The 17403-nt window shown below is 51.0% G+C and overlaps 1 protein-coding gene across 1 annotated transcript in view; it reads right to left on the bottom strand.

Moving 5' to 3' along the window:
- Positions 1 to 17042, bottom strand: part of SLIT1 (slit guidance ligand 1) — a 170401-nt gene extending 153359 nt beyond the window's left edge. Inside the window, exon 1 of the mRNA XM_036828945.1 lies at positions 16846 to 17042. Within this exon, the coding sequence (XP_036684840.1) occupies positions 16846 to 17042 (197 nt within the window). The remainder of the gene's footprint in view (positions 1 to 16845) is intronic.
- Between the last annotated feature and the right edge of the window lie 361 nt (positions 17043 to 17403).

Raw genomic sequence — 17403 nt, 5'->3', positions numbered from 1 at the left:
GGGTGGGGTGGGGAGTTTGCAGGGACTTCTGATGACATTCTCATCTACCTGCCTCTCTTCTCACCCTTGGCACCAGGCTCCACTGGGCAGACACCGGGGCGCATTCCTTAGCCATCAGTGGATTCCAACCCCTCCCCCTCACTTCCTGCACCCCACTCCACCTCCACTCAAGAGAAGACCTGGGACAGGCAGGCACAGGAGGACAATGGTACAGACAGCAGAGCAAACACAGACCCTCTCTCGGGAGGCCCTGCTGGTGGCTTCCAGGAGAGAATGTCGATGGAAGCCCAAGCACCCCCACCCCCCAGCCTCCCCCATCAGCTTTGGTCTCTAACCCGGAGCTAAGCTAAGCGCCTCTTCTCAGGGGACAGCCCTCGAGGAGGCAGCCTGTGAGGCAGAGGCAGCTCTCATCGGGTTCGCAGGTCCGGGGCTGCAGCTTAAAGAGTCATTAGCGCCACTTAGGCTGAGAGAATGGCCTCCACGGTCCCCTCCCTCTCCCCTCAGCCGGGCAGCCCACCAGGATCGAGTTTCCAACCTCGAGGTGGCCCGGCCACCTCCCCTCGAACCCTCAGCACAGGCTGCTGGAATGAGGCGAGGAGGTCATTTTTCTCCGGTGCCTGATTCCTCCAACAGGTGGTCCTTGAGTGTCGCCATGGAGACCCCTCCCCAGCAAGCCGCCTGGGAAAGCCAGAGAAGCTGCTGTGACCTTCAGACCTCTGCAGCCAGAGCAGGCAAGTGGGGTGGGCCCTCTGGGGCAATTCCCAGCCTCGTTTCTCAGGTAGAAGCCAGGATCCAGAGCTACCCTGGGGTCCCTGAGGTTCTTGCCACCAGGGCCCACATCCACCACTTCTCTTTATTGGGCGCCGCTGTGTGCAGGCTCTGAGCCCAACTCCAAGCATGCTTCATCTCATGTCACCTGCACAGTAGCCTACGAGATGAGTCAAGTTCTCTCCATCTTGCTGATGAGGAAACTGAGGCAGAGATTGGTGAAGCAATTTGCCCAGTGCCACCCAGCTCATAAGCGGTGGGGCCAGGACCAAATCCCACCCAGGCCAACATGAATCCAGGTTCTTTCCCCTTCATCACGATGCCTCGTGTTGCTGGATTCTGTCGAGCCCACCCCTCACCCTGAGCAATCATGCCTTGGACAGAGCTGAGGAACAACTTAGACAGACATCCTGGGGCCCTATAATAAGACCGTGTGCTCTGCCCAGACAACAATATCAGGGCAGCTCCCCAGCCAGCCGAGCTTGGGCTTTAGAGCCGGACTATCCGGCTTCAAATTCCTACTCTACGATCACTAGCTGTGTGACCCTGGGCACAAAGTTTAACTTCTCTGTGCCTCAGTTTCCCCATTTGTAAAATGAAGATAATGATAACACCCACCTCTTAGAGATGTGGTGAGGTTTAAATGACTTAACTATTTCTAAAGCACCAAGAGCAGTGCCTGGCATACATAAATGCTCTCTAAATTTATTTATTTATTTATTTTTGGCTGTGTTGGGTCTTCGTTTCTGTGCGAGGGCTTTCTCTAGTTGCGGTGAGCGGGGGCCACTCTTCATCGCGTGCGCGGGCCTCTCACTGTCGCGGCCTCTCTTGTTGCTGAGCACAAGCTCCAGATGCGCAGGCTCAGTAGTTGTGGCTCACGGGCCTAGTTGCTCCGCGGCATGTGGGATCTTCCCAGACCAGGGCTCGAACCCGTGTCCCCTGCATTGGCAGCCAGACTCTCAACCACTGCGCCACCAGGGAAGCCCCATAAATGCTCTCTATATCAATATTGCCTGCTGCAATTATTTTTACTACTACTATTGTTGCTGTTGTTTTGTTTCCCTCAAGGACCATAGCACCACTAGAAGGGTGGTGTCCCAGGCTCAGCTCAGGCTGGTGCTGGGCTAGCTGTGCCATGCTGAGCAGGAAGGAGCTGGCTGGAGCTGGCTGCAGGCCCCAGGATGCTGAGGCCCAGGGAAGATGCCCTGAGACGGTTCTCTCTCTTCCAAAAGTGATGACTCTGCATCCATCCTTCTCCCCAGGAGGAAATACACTCCAGTGGCAAATGGCTCTGATTCCCATCCATTCCTATGTGGTCCTAACTTGAAAGAAAAAACCTCGGTGGTGAACGATTTGGGAGAAAATCCTCTGAAGCAAAATTACTGAGGAAAAAACAAAAACACACCAGGATTTCTTGAATCCTCTCAGGAAACAAGAATCTGATCCCCAGCATCTGGGTGTTTGTGATAAACCGAAAGAAACCACTGGATTTCCTAAAGCTGTAGGAATAAACACCCTCGGCCCCTCTTGGGGTGCTCTGGGGGCTCCACGCACTTCACAAGCATTTCTCACGGCTGGGTGGGAGGGCAGCCGCTCCTGGTGCTGGTTCCTCCCCAAGGGCCCCAACCTGCAATGATGATGGGGAGGCTCAGCTGCCCTCTAAATTCCCTTCCTGCCAGGTCTCCAAAAAATAAACACGCACACTCTGACTGTGAATGAGACTGGCCTCTGGGCTGGGGAACTGTATTCCTCAGCGCTGTCCTTTGAAATCTTACCCTGGCCAAATCCACAGCACTCAGTGTCTGCAAAGTCAGACAGGAGAACCAAGAGAATGAAGAATGTCCCTACCCAGCTGCCGCCCGACAGAGGTAGAGGGGCCCACACCCCAACCTGCAGGTGGACGGGCTGCATGGAGCGCCCAGAGCCACCTAACCGGGCTCCCCACCTTCCCTCTGGCTCCCCTCCGATCTGTTCTCCAGGCCACAGCCAGAGTGATCTTTTCAAGATGCAAATCTGATCGTGTCACTCCCCACTTAAGCCCTTCGATGAACCCCCGTCACTCTTGGAATCAAGACAAAACTCTCCTTAACACCGACCACAAACCCCACGTGGCCTGCCCCACTCTCCCTGTTCTGATTTGCTCCCTCTGGTGGCAGGGCCTCTGAACTTGCCATTCTCTCTGCCTGCACTGCTCCCTCCTTCCACTTTGCCTAACTCACTCCAACTTTTCCTTCCAATTGGTCCAACCTCCCTATCACAGGCCCACAGGGCACTCTAACCCTCTCCTCTGCAGCACAAATCAGGGGCAATTTTATATGGATGTGGGACCTTCTTTGACTGATATCTCTACCCCTCCCCATGTATAAGCTCCTTGAGGACACGGACTGTGCCAGTTTTTTCTCATTACTGTATCTCCAGGGCCTAACGTAGTACGTGGCACCTGTTACCTGATAGATGTTTCAGTAAGTATTTCTTGAATGCAAGAATAAATTTGCATTAAAACGGACATATTCTAAATAGCACTGGGTTGGGTGGGTTTTCCATGTTTTCCTGCTCCCTGACTCAAAAAAAAAAAAAAAAAAAAACCCACGCTAATTAAGAAATGCTCTCCCCAAATGGACATCAGCCAAGGAAAGCTTCACACAGAGAGGACACTGCTGTTTTACCAACAACCATTCCATAGCCCACAGGTTAAAAGACTGATTTTTCCTCAGTCCCCTTGTTCGGAAAATACCAGCCCCCAGGGCTTCAGCCACGCTGCTCCTCCACTTTCAACAACCAGCTCTTCTGCCTCAGGGCCTTTGCCAGTGCTGCCCCCCTCCTCCTGCTCACCAACACCCACTGCTGGCTTACTCCCAACATCCTTCAGGCCTCAATTTAAATGTCCCCTCCTCTAAACCACCCTCGCCACAGCTGTTCACCCAGCTCCTCCTCCAGAGCTGGCATTTCGATTTGGAAGTGCGTTTAATATGAGGTCCTTTGGGGGCTTCCCTGGTGGCGCAGTGGTTAAGAATCCGCCTGCCAATGCCGGGGACACGGGTTCGAGCCCTGGTCCAGGAAGATCCCACATGTCCCAGAGCAACTAAGCCCGTGCACCGCAACTACTGAGCCCACGTGCCTCGAGCCCGTGCTCCGCAAAATGAGAAGTCCGCGCGCCATGACAAAGAGTAGCCCCCGCTCACCACAACTAGAGAAAGCCCATGGGCAGCAACCAAGACCCAACGCAGCCAAAAATAAATAAATAAATAATTTTTTTAAAAAATTATAAAATAAAAGAATATATATGACTGGCCTTAAAGGCCAGTCTCCCCTGCCAGGCTGTGAGAGGCAGAGGCCACATCTGTAAGCCAGCACCTGCGAGGGTGCCTGGCACACAGTAGTTGCTCACTAAAATATAAGCTGAACTATCCTGCCCACGGAGCCCGGCTGCTGCCAGCACGTCGCAGCCGAGGCCGGCACGTCCTCCCGTCAGCCCCAAGCCTTCCTCAAGCCTCAGTGGGTCAGGACCCAGAGGCTCCTCCACCCCCTCAGCAGAGCCCACAGGCCCGGCACCAACCCCAGGGCTGGGGCCACCCTCCACCGTGTGATGAATCAAGAAGCCCCAGGGATGAGTAGTCAGGGGCCTCACACCACAGCAGATTTCCTACGGATCCTGCTCTGCCCGGGCTCCTGGGCTCCCATCTTGTTTCCTTGGCTTGAGTACTAGCAATATCTATACTATCACACCAGGCCAGCTCATTTAAGCCTCATAATACCACCTGGCTCAAAGGTTTGCTATCAGTCTTGATTTACAGATGAGGAAACTGAGGCATAAAGAATTTAAGTAACCGGCTCAAGATCAGCCAGCTAGTAAGTAGGTTGAAAAGGCAAGACTTGAACCCTAGCACGTCTGACTCCAGGGCCCAGGTCTTTTTTTTTTTTAATTTTTAATTTCTATAAAATACACATAACAAAATTTACCATTTTAACCGTTTTTAAGTGCACAGCTCAGTAGTGTTAAGTACATTCACATTGTTGTACAACAGATCTCCAGATCTTTTTCATTCTGCAAAACTGAAACTCTGTACCTGTTAAACAGTAACTTCCCATTCCTCCCTCCCACAGCCCCTGGTAACCACCATTCTACTTTCTGTTTCTACGAATTTGACTACTCTGGGTACCTCAGATAAGGGGACTGGCTTATTTCACAATGTCCTCAAGGTTCATCCATGGTATAGCATGTGTCATAATTTCCTTCCTTTTTAAGGCTGAATAATATTCCATTGCATGTCTACAAGTTTTGTTTATCCATTCATCCATCAATGGACACTTGGGTTGCTTCCACCCTTTAGCTATCGTGAATAATCCAGCTATGAACATGAGTGTACAAATATCTTTGAGACACTGATTTCAATTCTTTTGGGTATATACCCAGAAGTGAACTTGCTGGGGGCTTCCCTGGTAGCGCAGTGGTTGAGAGTCTGCCTGTCAATGCAGGGGACACGGGTTCGAGCTCTGGTCTGGGAGGATCTCACATGCCGCGGAGCAACTAGGCCCGTGAGCCACAACTACTGAGCCTGCGCATCTGGAGCCTGTGCTCCGCAACAAGAGAGGCCGCGATAGTGAGAGGCCCGCGCACCGCGATGAAGAGTGGCCCCCGCTTGCCGCAACTAGAGAAAGCCCTCGCACAGAAACGAAGACCCAACACAGACAAAAATAAAAATTAATTAATTAATTAATTAATTAATTAAATTTAAAAAAGAATCCGCCTGCCAGTGCAGGGGACACAGGTTCGAGCCCTGGTCCGGGAAGATCCCACATGCCGCGGAGCAACTAAGCCCCTGTGCCACAACTACTGAGCCTGCACTCTAGAGCCCGCGAGCCACAATCACTAAAGCCCGCGCACCTAGAGCCCATGCTCCGCAACAAGAGAAGCCACCGCAATGAGATGTCCGCGCGCTGCAACGAAGAGTAGCCCCCACTCGCCACAACTAGAGAAAGCCTGCACGCAGCAACAAAGACCCAACGCAGCCAAAAATAATAAATAAATAAAATAAATAAATTTATATAAAAAAAAAATTTTAACAGAAACACATCTCAGAGCCTCGAGACTCAGAGCAACACTTACCAGCTGGCTGTTTAACCCAGGGCAGATGGTTCCACCTCTCTTATCTTCTCCTCATCTACAAAGCAGGGGTAAGTGCAGTAGACTCTTATCCCCCTTATCTGGGGGTTCCACCGCCACAGATTCAACCAACCATAGATCGAAAATATTCCACACAAAAAAAAAACTTCCATAAAGTTCCAAAAAGCAAAACTTGAATTTGCCCTGCTCTGGCAACTATTTGCATATAATTTACACTGTATTTACAACTATTTATATAGTATTTACCTCTTATTAGGTATTACAAGTAATCTAGAGATTATTTAAAGTATAGGAGAGGATGTGAGTAGGTTATACGCAAATAGTACGCCATTTTATATAAGGGACTTGAGCATTGGGAATTTTGGAACCTTATATGGTGCTGGGTGGGTGGATGTCCTGGAACCAATCCCTCAGGGACCTGAGGGAGTACTGTAATGCCTTCCTCCCAGGACTGTTATGAGGAGTGAAAGAGTGGACGTGGGTAAAGCATCTGGCTCGGAGCCTGGGCACAAAGTAAGGGCTCTGAATGGTGACCACCAACACCATCACAACTCCCTCCTTGATGCTCTCCGTCTCTGCTCTTTGACCTGTCATAGGTCCTCCCCTCCCCAACCCACCCAGGGCTCTGGCTCCTCTTTTCCCCAGTCGTCTCCCAACCCCTCTCCCCCGAGTGGGACTCCAGTCCACCTGCCCCTCTGCAAACAATCTCTGAGCGGCTCCCCTTGGAGCTCCCGTGCTTGTTCTCTCCTCCCGCAAACTTCCTCACCACCTACTCGCTCCCGACCATCTGCTTCCGCCTTCCACTTCTCCCAGGAAACCGTTCTGCCCAGCTTTGCCAGTGACCCCCCAATCGCAGTTCCCGAAGCGTTCCTTGGCCCTCATCCTCAGACAGACTGGCTGCTCTCCACACTGTTAACCCTCCCCCCACCATCCCCAGACGCCTCCTTTGGCTTTAGCAGTAACTGCATCACCCAGGTTGGAATCCACAAACGTCGGGCCAAGGCTTCTCTGTGGACGGGAGCTCCTCCTGCCCCTCCCCCAGCTCCTCCCTGGTGGCCCTCCCTTCCTGCTGCCCGCTTAATGTGGGTGGAAGCCAAAGGCAGTCCTCCTGCATCTTCAAAGGACGTACTTTCTTCACCAGGAAACCCCAGCACCAAGCAGTGTTCCTCAGATTGTGTCCTGGGCACCTCCCACGTCTGAATCACCTGAATGGCCTTTGCCAAAGACCTGCTGACTCAGCAACTCTGGAATGGGCCTGGGAATCTGCATTTTATACCAGCTTCCCGGGAGTTTTATTCCCAGTGACGTCTCTGTCCCACTGCCCTCGTGGGTCCCATTACTTCCCCAGGACACCCTCCCAACTGTCTCTCCAGCCTGAACACTCAACAGAGTGACCATCCCCTATTCCTACCTCTAGGGTCATTTTTTCACATGGTTGTTTATTGGTAATTCAAACAAAAGAGGCAGAAACTAACTTCATGGCTTCTCCTCCAGGATCAGCCACCCTCCCAACTTTACTCTGCAAGATCATCCTCCCAGCCTCGGGCCATAGGGTCCCCAGTGACGTTCCCATTTGCTCTCTCTGCACCCTCTGCCTCCGTCCAGGCCTGCTTCCTCTCATGCCTTGGCCTCTGCTGTACCCTCCAAACTCTATGAGGACTGTAACAGTTGCCTGCTGCTGCTATAACACATTACCACATACTTAGTGGCTTAAAACAACACAAATTATCTTACGGTTCTGGAGATCGGAAGTCCGAAATCAGTCTTGCTGGCTTAAAGTCAAGACATTCCCAGGGCTGCATTCCTTTCTGGAGGCTCTAGGGGAGAATCCATCTCCTTGCCTCTTTCATCGAGAGGCCGCCTGCATTCTGTGGCTCATGGCCCCTTCTTGGCATCACTCCAATCTCTCGCTTCTGTCGTCATATTTCTCCTACTACTAACTCTGACCCTCCTGCCTCTCTCTCTCTAGAGACCCTTGTGATTATGTGGAGCCCACCCAGATAATCCAGAATCATCTCCCATCTCAAGATCCTTAACTTAATCACATCTGCAAAGTTCCTTTGGCCCTGTAAGGTAACATATTCATAGGTTCCAGGGATTAGGATGTGGACATCTTTGAGGACCATTATTAAGCCTATCACAATGATCATATTTTCTAAAGCAAGGATCAGAATCATGAAATGTCTTACCACAGGTTTAAAAAAAAACAAAACTCATTGAACACACATTTTTTTTGAGCACCTACCATGTACGGGGCGATGGAAATACAAAGATACATGAGACACAGTCCCTGCCCTCAGGAAACTCAAAACCCAATGTACCCATCCAACAAACCACCTTCTTAAAAAGAAATAAGATTTTCTTCCCTACAGAAGAATTCCAATTAATAAATGTAGAACGAATGAGGGAAATAGAAAAGCAAAATTGGATAATAATGGTTGCAGGCAAGATCCGTTAATGGATGCTAAAATTAGTAGGTGAGAATTTGAGGACAAAAAGGATATTACATACTCTCAAAGTATCTCCCCCCGCAAATATTTATTAATTGCAAATGGAAAGATAACGTTATAGTGGAGAAACCTGGCAGACACCACCTTAAGCAAGAGATCAAGGTTAACATCACCAGCAATGACACATATCAATGTCATCTACCCTCTGATAGGATGCCCTGGGAAGGGCACATCACCTCTGTGGCATTCTTGCCAACAATGCATAACCTCAATCCAATCATGAAAAAACACCAGAGAAACACAAACCGAAGAGCAGTCTACAAAATAACTAACCAGCACTTTTTACAAATGTCAAGGTCACAAGGAACAAGGAAAGACTAAGGAACTGTCACAGGCTGAAGGAGACTAAGGAGAAATGACAATTAAGTGCAATGTGGGATCCTGGATTGGGTCCTGTAATAGAAAAAGGACATTGGTGGAAAAAAACTAGTGAAATGCAAATGAAGTCTATAGCTTAGCTAACAGTATTGTACCAATGTTTATTTCTTGGTTTTGATCATCGTGCTATGATTAAGAAAGATGTTAACATTAGGGGAAGCTGGGCGAAGGGTGTATGGGAATTCTCTCTGTACTATTTTTGCAACTTTTCTGTAAGTCTAAAATTGTTTTAAAATAAAAGTTTTTTAAAAAATTTTTTTAAAGAACAAAAATACAGCAGTGATAGAAAAACTGCTGTCAGAAATCACAGTCACCATAACCAACTGGTCTCCCCACCACCAGTTGGTCTCTCCCTCCATTTATTGTCCATACCAAAGCCAGGAAACAGAATATCTTAAAACACCATTTTGCACTTGTTACTCTCCACTCAAAACCCCTGGAGGCAAGTGCTTAAAGGGTCTTGTCAACGGGACACGGGAGCACCTTGAAGGGGTCCCACTGGCCAAATGTGGGACACTCTGAACATCAAAATAATGTAGTAACATTATTACAAATTATAACCCAATGAATAAAATAATAATCCACAAGTCCATGCTGTTACAAACAATCAGGCAAACAACAAACAGATGGAGGAGAAGGTAAAGTTCTTTCTTACAATAGAATGCCAACTAATAAATAGAGAAGAAATGGTGGAGTTACAAATTTCTCATCAGTGGAACCAAAACTAGTGAATGAAAGTTTGATGAGTAGGATATTTACATGGCCTCGAAGTATCTCCCTGCAAGTCAATTATTAATAACAAAGGGGAAAATAGTAACTTTTCAGCAGAGAAGCCTGGCTGACACCAAATTACCAAGTAATCAAAGCTAAAATCACCAATATTGGGACAAACTGACATCATGTGTCTTCTGACGTGACCCACTGAGGAGGGCACAACGTTGCTTATTTAGCATTCCTGCCAAAAATGCATAACCTGAACGCAATCATGAGAAGAAAGCAGATGAAGCCAAATTGAGGGACATTCTACAAAATAACTGGCCAGTATTCTTCAAAAATGTTAAGGTCAAGAAAAACAAAGAAAGGCTAAGGAACTGGTCCAAATTAACAGAGAATAAAGAGCCATGACAAGTAGATGCCATGTGTGATCCTGGACAGGATTATGAACCTGGACAAAACAATAGCTACAAAAGACATTATTGGCACAATTGATGAAATTCTAAAATGAACCATGGAGTAGATAATAGTATTGTATCAACATTAAATTTTCTGATTTTCATAGCCTTATTGTCCTTAGAAAAATACACACCGAAGCATTTAGAGGAAAAAAGTTATGCCTCCGATCTATTCTTAAATGGTTCAGGAAAAAAAGGTGTGTGTGCGTGTGTGTGTGTGTGTGTATAATATATGATAAAGCAAAGGGGGCAAAATATAAACAATTGAGTCTGGATAAGGGATATACTTTCGTTGCAACTTTTCTGTAAGTTTGAAATTATAACAAAATTTAAAGTTACAATGAACACAAGGAATCTTTTTGGGTGATGAAAATATTCTAAAATTGGACTGTGGTGATGTTTGCACAACTCTAGATTTGTTAAACATCACTGAACAGTAAAAAAAAAAAATTTAATATAAAATTTTACACACACACACACACACACACACCCCCTCAGATGGCTCCCTATTCCCCAGCCGCATGGCCTGAGCCTACCCGTTACTTTAATCTCTTCTCTCAGAACTCACCAGCACAAACGTTCATCCCATCAGCTGGATCTGCTCCTCACTCTCCTTCCCAAACGTACGGCGCTCACCTCTGGATGCCCCCAGATTCCCTTGCCCTGGTTTCACCGCTCACTCACCTAATTCCTGCCCAATCTTCAAGGCCCAGTTCAAATCCCACCTCCCCATCACCGTAGGGATACAACTCCTCCTCCGTGTCTCACTCCCATCTCCTCATCTCTAACATGGATGGAGTACTTTCTACGTGCCAACGTTATTCTAACCACGCTACATGGACAATTTCACTTGAACTCACAGCCCTACAAGGTAAATGCTACGTTGCTCCCATTTTACAGATGAGGAAATTGAGTCACTCATGAGTCAGCCAAGATCTCTCATGTGGTAGTTGATGAAGGCGGGATTCAAACCGGGCCATTCTCACAGCAAAGGCTGTGCTGGTAGCCGCTGTGCTCTACGTCCCTACGGGCATCCTTACACATTTGTTCTTTCGCAGACAGACCTTTCTCCCCACCAGGCCGCAAGCTCCCAGAGGAGCGAGTCCATACCCTGGACCTCTGCAGACACTCTGCACATGGCAGGTGCCCAACAGCTGTTTGTCCACCGCAGGCTGGGATCCAGAAAGAAGGGGAGGGAGTCTCGAGCTCAAAAAGAGGAGCCAATTCTCCACCCCGAGCACAGCCCAGCTCCCTGGCTACTGCCCAAGGCCCGGCCGTCATCTGCTCTGGGTAATAAGTATTTGTATGGCGATAATTACAGCATTTGGGAAGAAAATCCCATTAAGCAAGCACCCTGCCGAGCTGCTAATGCCGGCACAGAACTGAGACAGGAACTCCGCCAAGCTCCTGTCTGCTCCCAATAACGCGGGGGCTGCCTGTCCCCACCGCCCTTCAGCCGGCCCCCAAAGAGCACGGCCGCCCCTGCTGGCAGCCGCGGGCAGCCTGGGCCACCGCAGCCAGCCCCCTGCCTCCGAGAGGCGGCACTGCGAAAGGGGCAGCCCGGTCTCCGTGTGCCCCAAGGTTCCCGGGGGATCCAGAGCGCCCAGTGGCTGCCTGATGAGGGAATAGAGAGCAGGGCAGTGCTGGGATCCGGCCTTGAGTGGCGCCCAAGTTCCTTTCACAGCCCTGCAATTCTCTGTCACCTTAATAACAATAATAATACTACCATTTACTGGACACTTGCTGTGTGCCAGGCCCGGTGCAAAGTGCTTCTCCCAGCATCACCACATTTAATCCTTAGGACCACCCTCTGAAGCAGGTCCTGTCATCATCCCCATTTTATGGGCAAGGAAATGGGGGCCTGAGAAGCCACACTTTCCTCCAGAGCACTTATCCCAGTTTGCAATTACGTGATTCTCCTCCTATTGTGTCATTCATCTCCATCTCCCCTGCTGGACTAAAACTCGGAGAGAGAGGCGCGGTTTCCATTTCTGTCCGGGACTATTCATTCGGCACCATGCAGACCTTCAGGAGACAGCTATCTGTTGAATGAGTGAATTAAACCCCACACCTTGCCCAAGGTCCCCCCAGCTGCTGAATGGCAGAGAGGGGCTAAAAAGCCAAGCAGTCTGGCTCCACAGCCATCCACCCTGCAGAGACTCCCCGCATGACACTGACCTGCACCTTGTCTCCACACCCTAAGGGACGCGGGACAGTCCAGGGAAGGAGCATTCTGAGAGCCGGACCCCAGCTTGCAGTCCGGCCAACACGCAAATGCTTGCCCCCCACCGCCCTCTCTCCTGCCCCACCTGAACCCTCAAGCCTTTAGCCTGAGCTTCTCAAATAATAAAAATAAGAGGCACAAAGCATTTTCACACACATAGAATGAGTGAACCCTGGCAAAAACCCTATGAGGTAGTAGGTATCACTCTCCCTGGAGGCAGAACACCCACCACGTGCCAAACACACCTGCAGGCCCTCTACATGCATGCACTCACTTAGTCCTCACCATCAACCTGCAACCGTCATCCCCTTTTGCAGATGGGGAAACCGGGTCTCAGGTCACATGGAGTGGCAGCACCGGGCCGTACCACCGGTCACTCAGAGCCCAGCAATAAGCCCAGTGCACCTGCTACTAGAGACACGAGCTTCCCCAGGAGGCAACTCCCCCTGCCCCACGTGGGTCTCTACTGCAGGAGCCCATCGAGTCCTGCTCAGAGAGCCCGGGCCGGCCAGGCCCCGGTGGCAGACGTGGCTTCTATCTGGCCCTCTGACCCCTCTCATCGCAGCCACCATCCAATCCTTGTTTGGAATTCCAAACAGGCTCCCAGACAATCAGCCTGGGGGTGCCCTGGGCAGTCTTCCTTGGTCAAAACCACCCACCCCCATTGAACAGGGCCTTCAGACTCGGGGCTAAGCTGGGAGAAGGCATGGCCTTCCCAGGCCTCAGCAGCGGGCAGGGAGCTAGGGCAGTGGACAAACTGGCCAGGAGGCAAGGGGACATACCGAGGAAGGCAGGAGTGTAGGCCCCATGGCCCAAAGAGCAGCAGAAAGTGCTGGACCTGGAGGCAAACAGAAGCCAGCAGGCCTCCCAGGGCCCTCTCTCCATCCTCAGGCCTCTCTCCTCTCTGCATCCTACACGCACAAGGGGCATCCACGGCAGGCCTGGAATACAAGTGTCCAGGGTGGAGGGGAGAAGTGGTGTCCACGCATACTGCACTCTCTCATCACACTCTCCTAAACACTCTAGTCCAAAAGATTTTTTAAATTAGAAAAAAAAAAAAAATCCAACTGAAAGGTCCTTGAGTAGAAGAAAAAACGATAGTGGCCATGGCTGGGCCCCTCTGAGTCTGGGCCCTACAAAGAGACAAGCCCCCAGGCCTCCTCTACCACACTCCCACTCTTGCCCTGGACTTCAGTTGTTCCACTGCAGTGAATTATTCAGCATCCCTTCCCCACCCGCCCAACAGCCCCACAGTCCCTCTGGCTGAACCAATTTCCTCAACAGCTCTGGAGCCTGCCCAGCCTCTTCCCAGAAGTCCCTGCAGCAAACCAATGACAATTTCTTCCCACTTGGGGAGATGCGCTGGACCCGGAGTTATGGAATATATGATCATGAAGTTGCTGGGCCTCACAGGCTGCCAGAGAAACTGCCCAGAGGACAAAAGGCGAACGAATGCACAGCTGCGGTCTATAAAAATTTCACAGCCTCGGAAGAAGCCACTGTTTCGGGCTCTGATGCTGCACGACACCCATATTGATTAGAGAGAGCATATGCCACAGTTATTTTGAGCCTGCCCAAGGCCTCTTTTCAGGATGTTCTTTTCCTCTTCAAATGGCTCTTTCGCGGCCTGCCTGTTGAAAAGGCAGGCTCCCTCTGCTTTCTACAGCCTTTCCCATTCCAAGAAGTTTTGCACACAGCAAAGATCAGACGTGATGACTTACCCCTGGATCTGAACCCTGAAGTCTCTAAAGGAAAAATCCAGATAGAGAAAGGCCTTCCTGACCCTTCCCAACCTTCCCGGTCTCAAATCCCATCACATCCCACTCCACAGCATGTTTCAGCCCCGGGGCAAAGCTGGTCTGTTCTCCCAGCAGGGCAGCCACACTCACATCTTCAAGCCTTTTGCTCCTGCATGCCCTGTCTGGCCTGCCTGCCCTCTCTACTTGGCAAAATCCGACCCAACCACTGTTGAGTCCCAAAGTACCTTCATAAAATGGTCCATCCTCTGGAAGCTCCTTCACCCAGAAAAGGGCTTCTAATCCCAAAGCTTCCTCCCCACAGCCCCATTACACTGCCAGAGCTTACAGTTAGGTGCCCCTGCCCGGTCCTCTCAACTGTATATCCCTTGAGGGCAGGGACTTGCTCATTCCCAGCTGGAGCCTCAGCACCCAGGGCAGTTACGGGCTCCACAAACATTTGCTGAATTAAGTAACAAGACTCTTCTCCTGATCCTATTATAATAATGGCTCTCACTTAGCAAGCATCATAATGTACCAAGAACTTCCCATACATTACCTTCAGTCCTCACAAGAACCAGAGACCTTACGTATCAGCAGCCTCATTTTCCTGATAGAAAGCAACTAAGGCTCAGAGAAGTTAAGTCACTTGCCCAAGGTCACACAGCAAATAACTGACTTAATACCAGGAAATTTCACTTCCATCTCACTCTGATTGCAAAAGAGCTCAAGAGTTCATCAAAGTCAAAACAGACACTATCCTCAAAACTAAAGGTGGAGAGAGAGCAAGAAATGAAATGACTTCAAAATTCAGATCCAAAAACAAAGGTGAGGGGCTAAAATCCTCAGACCTAGGCTGCTACCAGGGTAACAGCTGCAGGAGAAATGCCCCGAGAGCAAGGCAAAGGAACAGAGAGGAGGTCCAGACGGAACAGGTATGGAGGGTGACCCTGCAGCCTCAGGGGTCCTTTAGACAGATTTCTGACCCTCCGTCCCTCTCCAGGGCCACACAGGATCCCCAAGGAATCTCTGTTTGTTCCAACCTCTCCCCATGCAGCGCCACAACACACACACACACACACACACACACACACACACACACACACACACGCACACACACTGATTCCCATCTAGATTGCATCTAGGTTGCAAATTCCCTGAAACCTCCAAGGGAATTTTTCAGTCTCAGCCAAGAAGAGTCTGGGACAAATGTGCTAATTGCTGACCTTGGTACGTAGTTTGATCCAGGAGACAGTTCTCCCCAGGGTCAGATTTCTGCCTCTGACCAGCTGAGAGTCATGAAAATGTGCTCAGAAGTTCTCAAAATATGTACGCCTTTCCTGAGAGCCACTGCAGGGACCCAGGAGTGTGAAAAGAAGGAGAAGGCAGATTTCAAAGGGGCCAGCAGCCTCCTCCAAAGTCCAGTTCAAAAATCCCCCAAGGCAGCCACCTCTGCAAGCAGCACAAAGGCCCTTCATGAGGGACTTCCCTAGCGGCGCAGTGGTTAAGAATCCGCCTGCCAGGGCTTCCCTGGTGGCGCAGTGGTTAAGAATCCACCTGCCAATGCAGGCGACACGGGTTCAAGCCCTGGTCCAGGAAAAGCCCACATGCCACAGAGCAGCTAAGCCCGTGTGCCACAACTATTGAGCCTGCGCTCTAGAGCCCGTGAGCCACAACTACCGAAGCCCATGTGCCTAGAGTCCGTGCTCCGCAACAAGAGAAGACACCACAATGAGAAGCCCACGCACCGCAACGAAGAGTAGCCCCCGCTCGCCGCAACTAGAGAAAGCCCGCACGCAGCAACGAAAACCCAACGCAGCCAAAAAATAAATTAATAAATAATTAAAATTTTAAAATAAAAATATAAAAGGCCCTGCATGAGTGTGGGCCCAAAAACCTACACTCACAGCCCATGTAAAGGGGGCTCTCCCTGGCTCACACTACTGAGGTGACACCACAGATACCAGGAATTCACGCAGACACACATTCTGCAAGAGAATCTGGGAAAACAAATTATATATGTCTATAAACACACACTCATGCTAATCCCCACCCCCCCACACACACACACACATTCTACAAAGCTTGTTGAGTCTAGAAAGGGCCAAGTTTTCTCAAGAATTTAGAAGTGAGCGACAACAGGGTAAGAGAAATGATGGTTTTTATGACTTATCATGGTCAATATCTTTAACCTGGTATCTCCCACTCCAAGCTCCTGACCTCTCAGCATTATTCATGGGGCTCCTTGTCCAGGTCATATCTACCCCCGCTCTGGGTGCTGAATGTAACATACCCCAAGGCCCAAACCCAAATCCCTCAGGTCCACTGTCTGCCTGGGTTGGGGATGGCTGGATTTGCAGTGGGAGACAAATGCCTCACACCTGGAAGGAAAAAATTCTTAAGGCTCTGGGGCAAACAATGGGGAGAAAGGGGGAGACTAGGAACTTCAACTCCATCCCATCCTGCTGCCCATCACCAGCCTACAAGCCCTCAGAGCCCAAATGCACACCTCCCACTCAGAACACAGCCCAAGCCCCATGTGTCCAAAAGGAGACATGGTGCTTGGTGAGTGTGAGGAGCTTCCCTCCTGGGTGCCAGGAAGGCTTTCTGGCACCAATTCTCAGGCACCTGGAGAAATAAAGTGCTGGCGCAGTGGGAAGGCCTGCCGTGCTGAGCGCAGGGTGCAGGTGTGAGGATGGGAGCTGGCAGCCCCACGAGGGCCCTTTGAATCCCAAGAAAGGGAAACAGTGGCGCTCTTGGCTCCTCGCTCTTGGCTCCTGGCTCGGGAAGGTCCCTGGCAAGAACTGACTCATTTATTGGCTGCAGAGCCCAGGCCCCTACGGTCCTGCCCCCACCTTTAGCCCTGAATTGCATGGGGGTGGGAGGGCAACCTCGAGGCTCCCTGCGGGCTGGGGATGGGGGCCATACTCACAGGCGCTCCGTGTTCCGTGGAATGTTCTTGGGGACGGCCTGCAGCCCCGTGCCGTGGCAGTCCACCGTGGTGCCGGTGCAGGTGCAGAGGGCGGGGCACGCCGTGGCACCCAGGCGCCACGCGGCTGCCCACAGCAGCAGCCAGAGCTCGGGCCGGACAAGCCCCGCCGAGGGCCCCCTCCAGGGTGTCAGCGCCATGGTGCCCTCACCGCGTCCCGCTTGCGTGCCAGACGGCGGCAGCCGCTTACCATCCCCGTCCGGGGTGGCCTCCAGGTGCAGTCCCGGGGCAGAGCCACCGAAGAGACCGCGGGTTTGTATGCTGCGCCCTTGCGGGCTGGGTAGCACCTTGCTCCTCCAAGCGACGGCGCCTGTGCGCGGCCGAAGGGAGGGCGCCTTGGGCGGAGGGCGCTCTGCTCCTCTCCGGTTTCTCGCGGGCTGCGTCTCCCTCCCCCTCTCCAGCTCCCAACTGACTGTTGCGAGGAGGAAAATGGGCAGGCCCCGCGCGCGCACGCACCCCGCGCGCACACACACACACACACACACACACACACACACTCAC

Source organism: Balaenoptera musculus, chromosome 16, assembly GCF_009873245.2.
Source record: "Balaenoptera musculus isolate JJ_BM4_2016_0621 chromosome 16, mBalMus1.pri.v3, whole genome shotgun sequence".
NCBI classification, from domain to species: Eukaryota; Metazoa; Chordata; class Mammalia; order Artiodactyla; family Balaenopteridae; genus Balaenoptera; species Balaenoptera musculus.
This window is presented reverse-complemented; position numbering and strand designations above follow the sequence as displayed.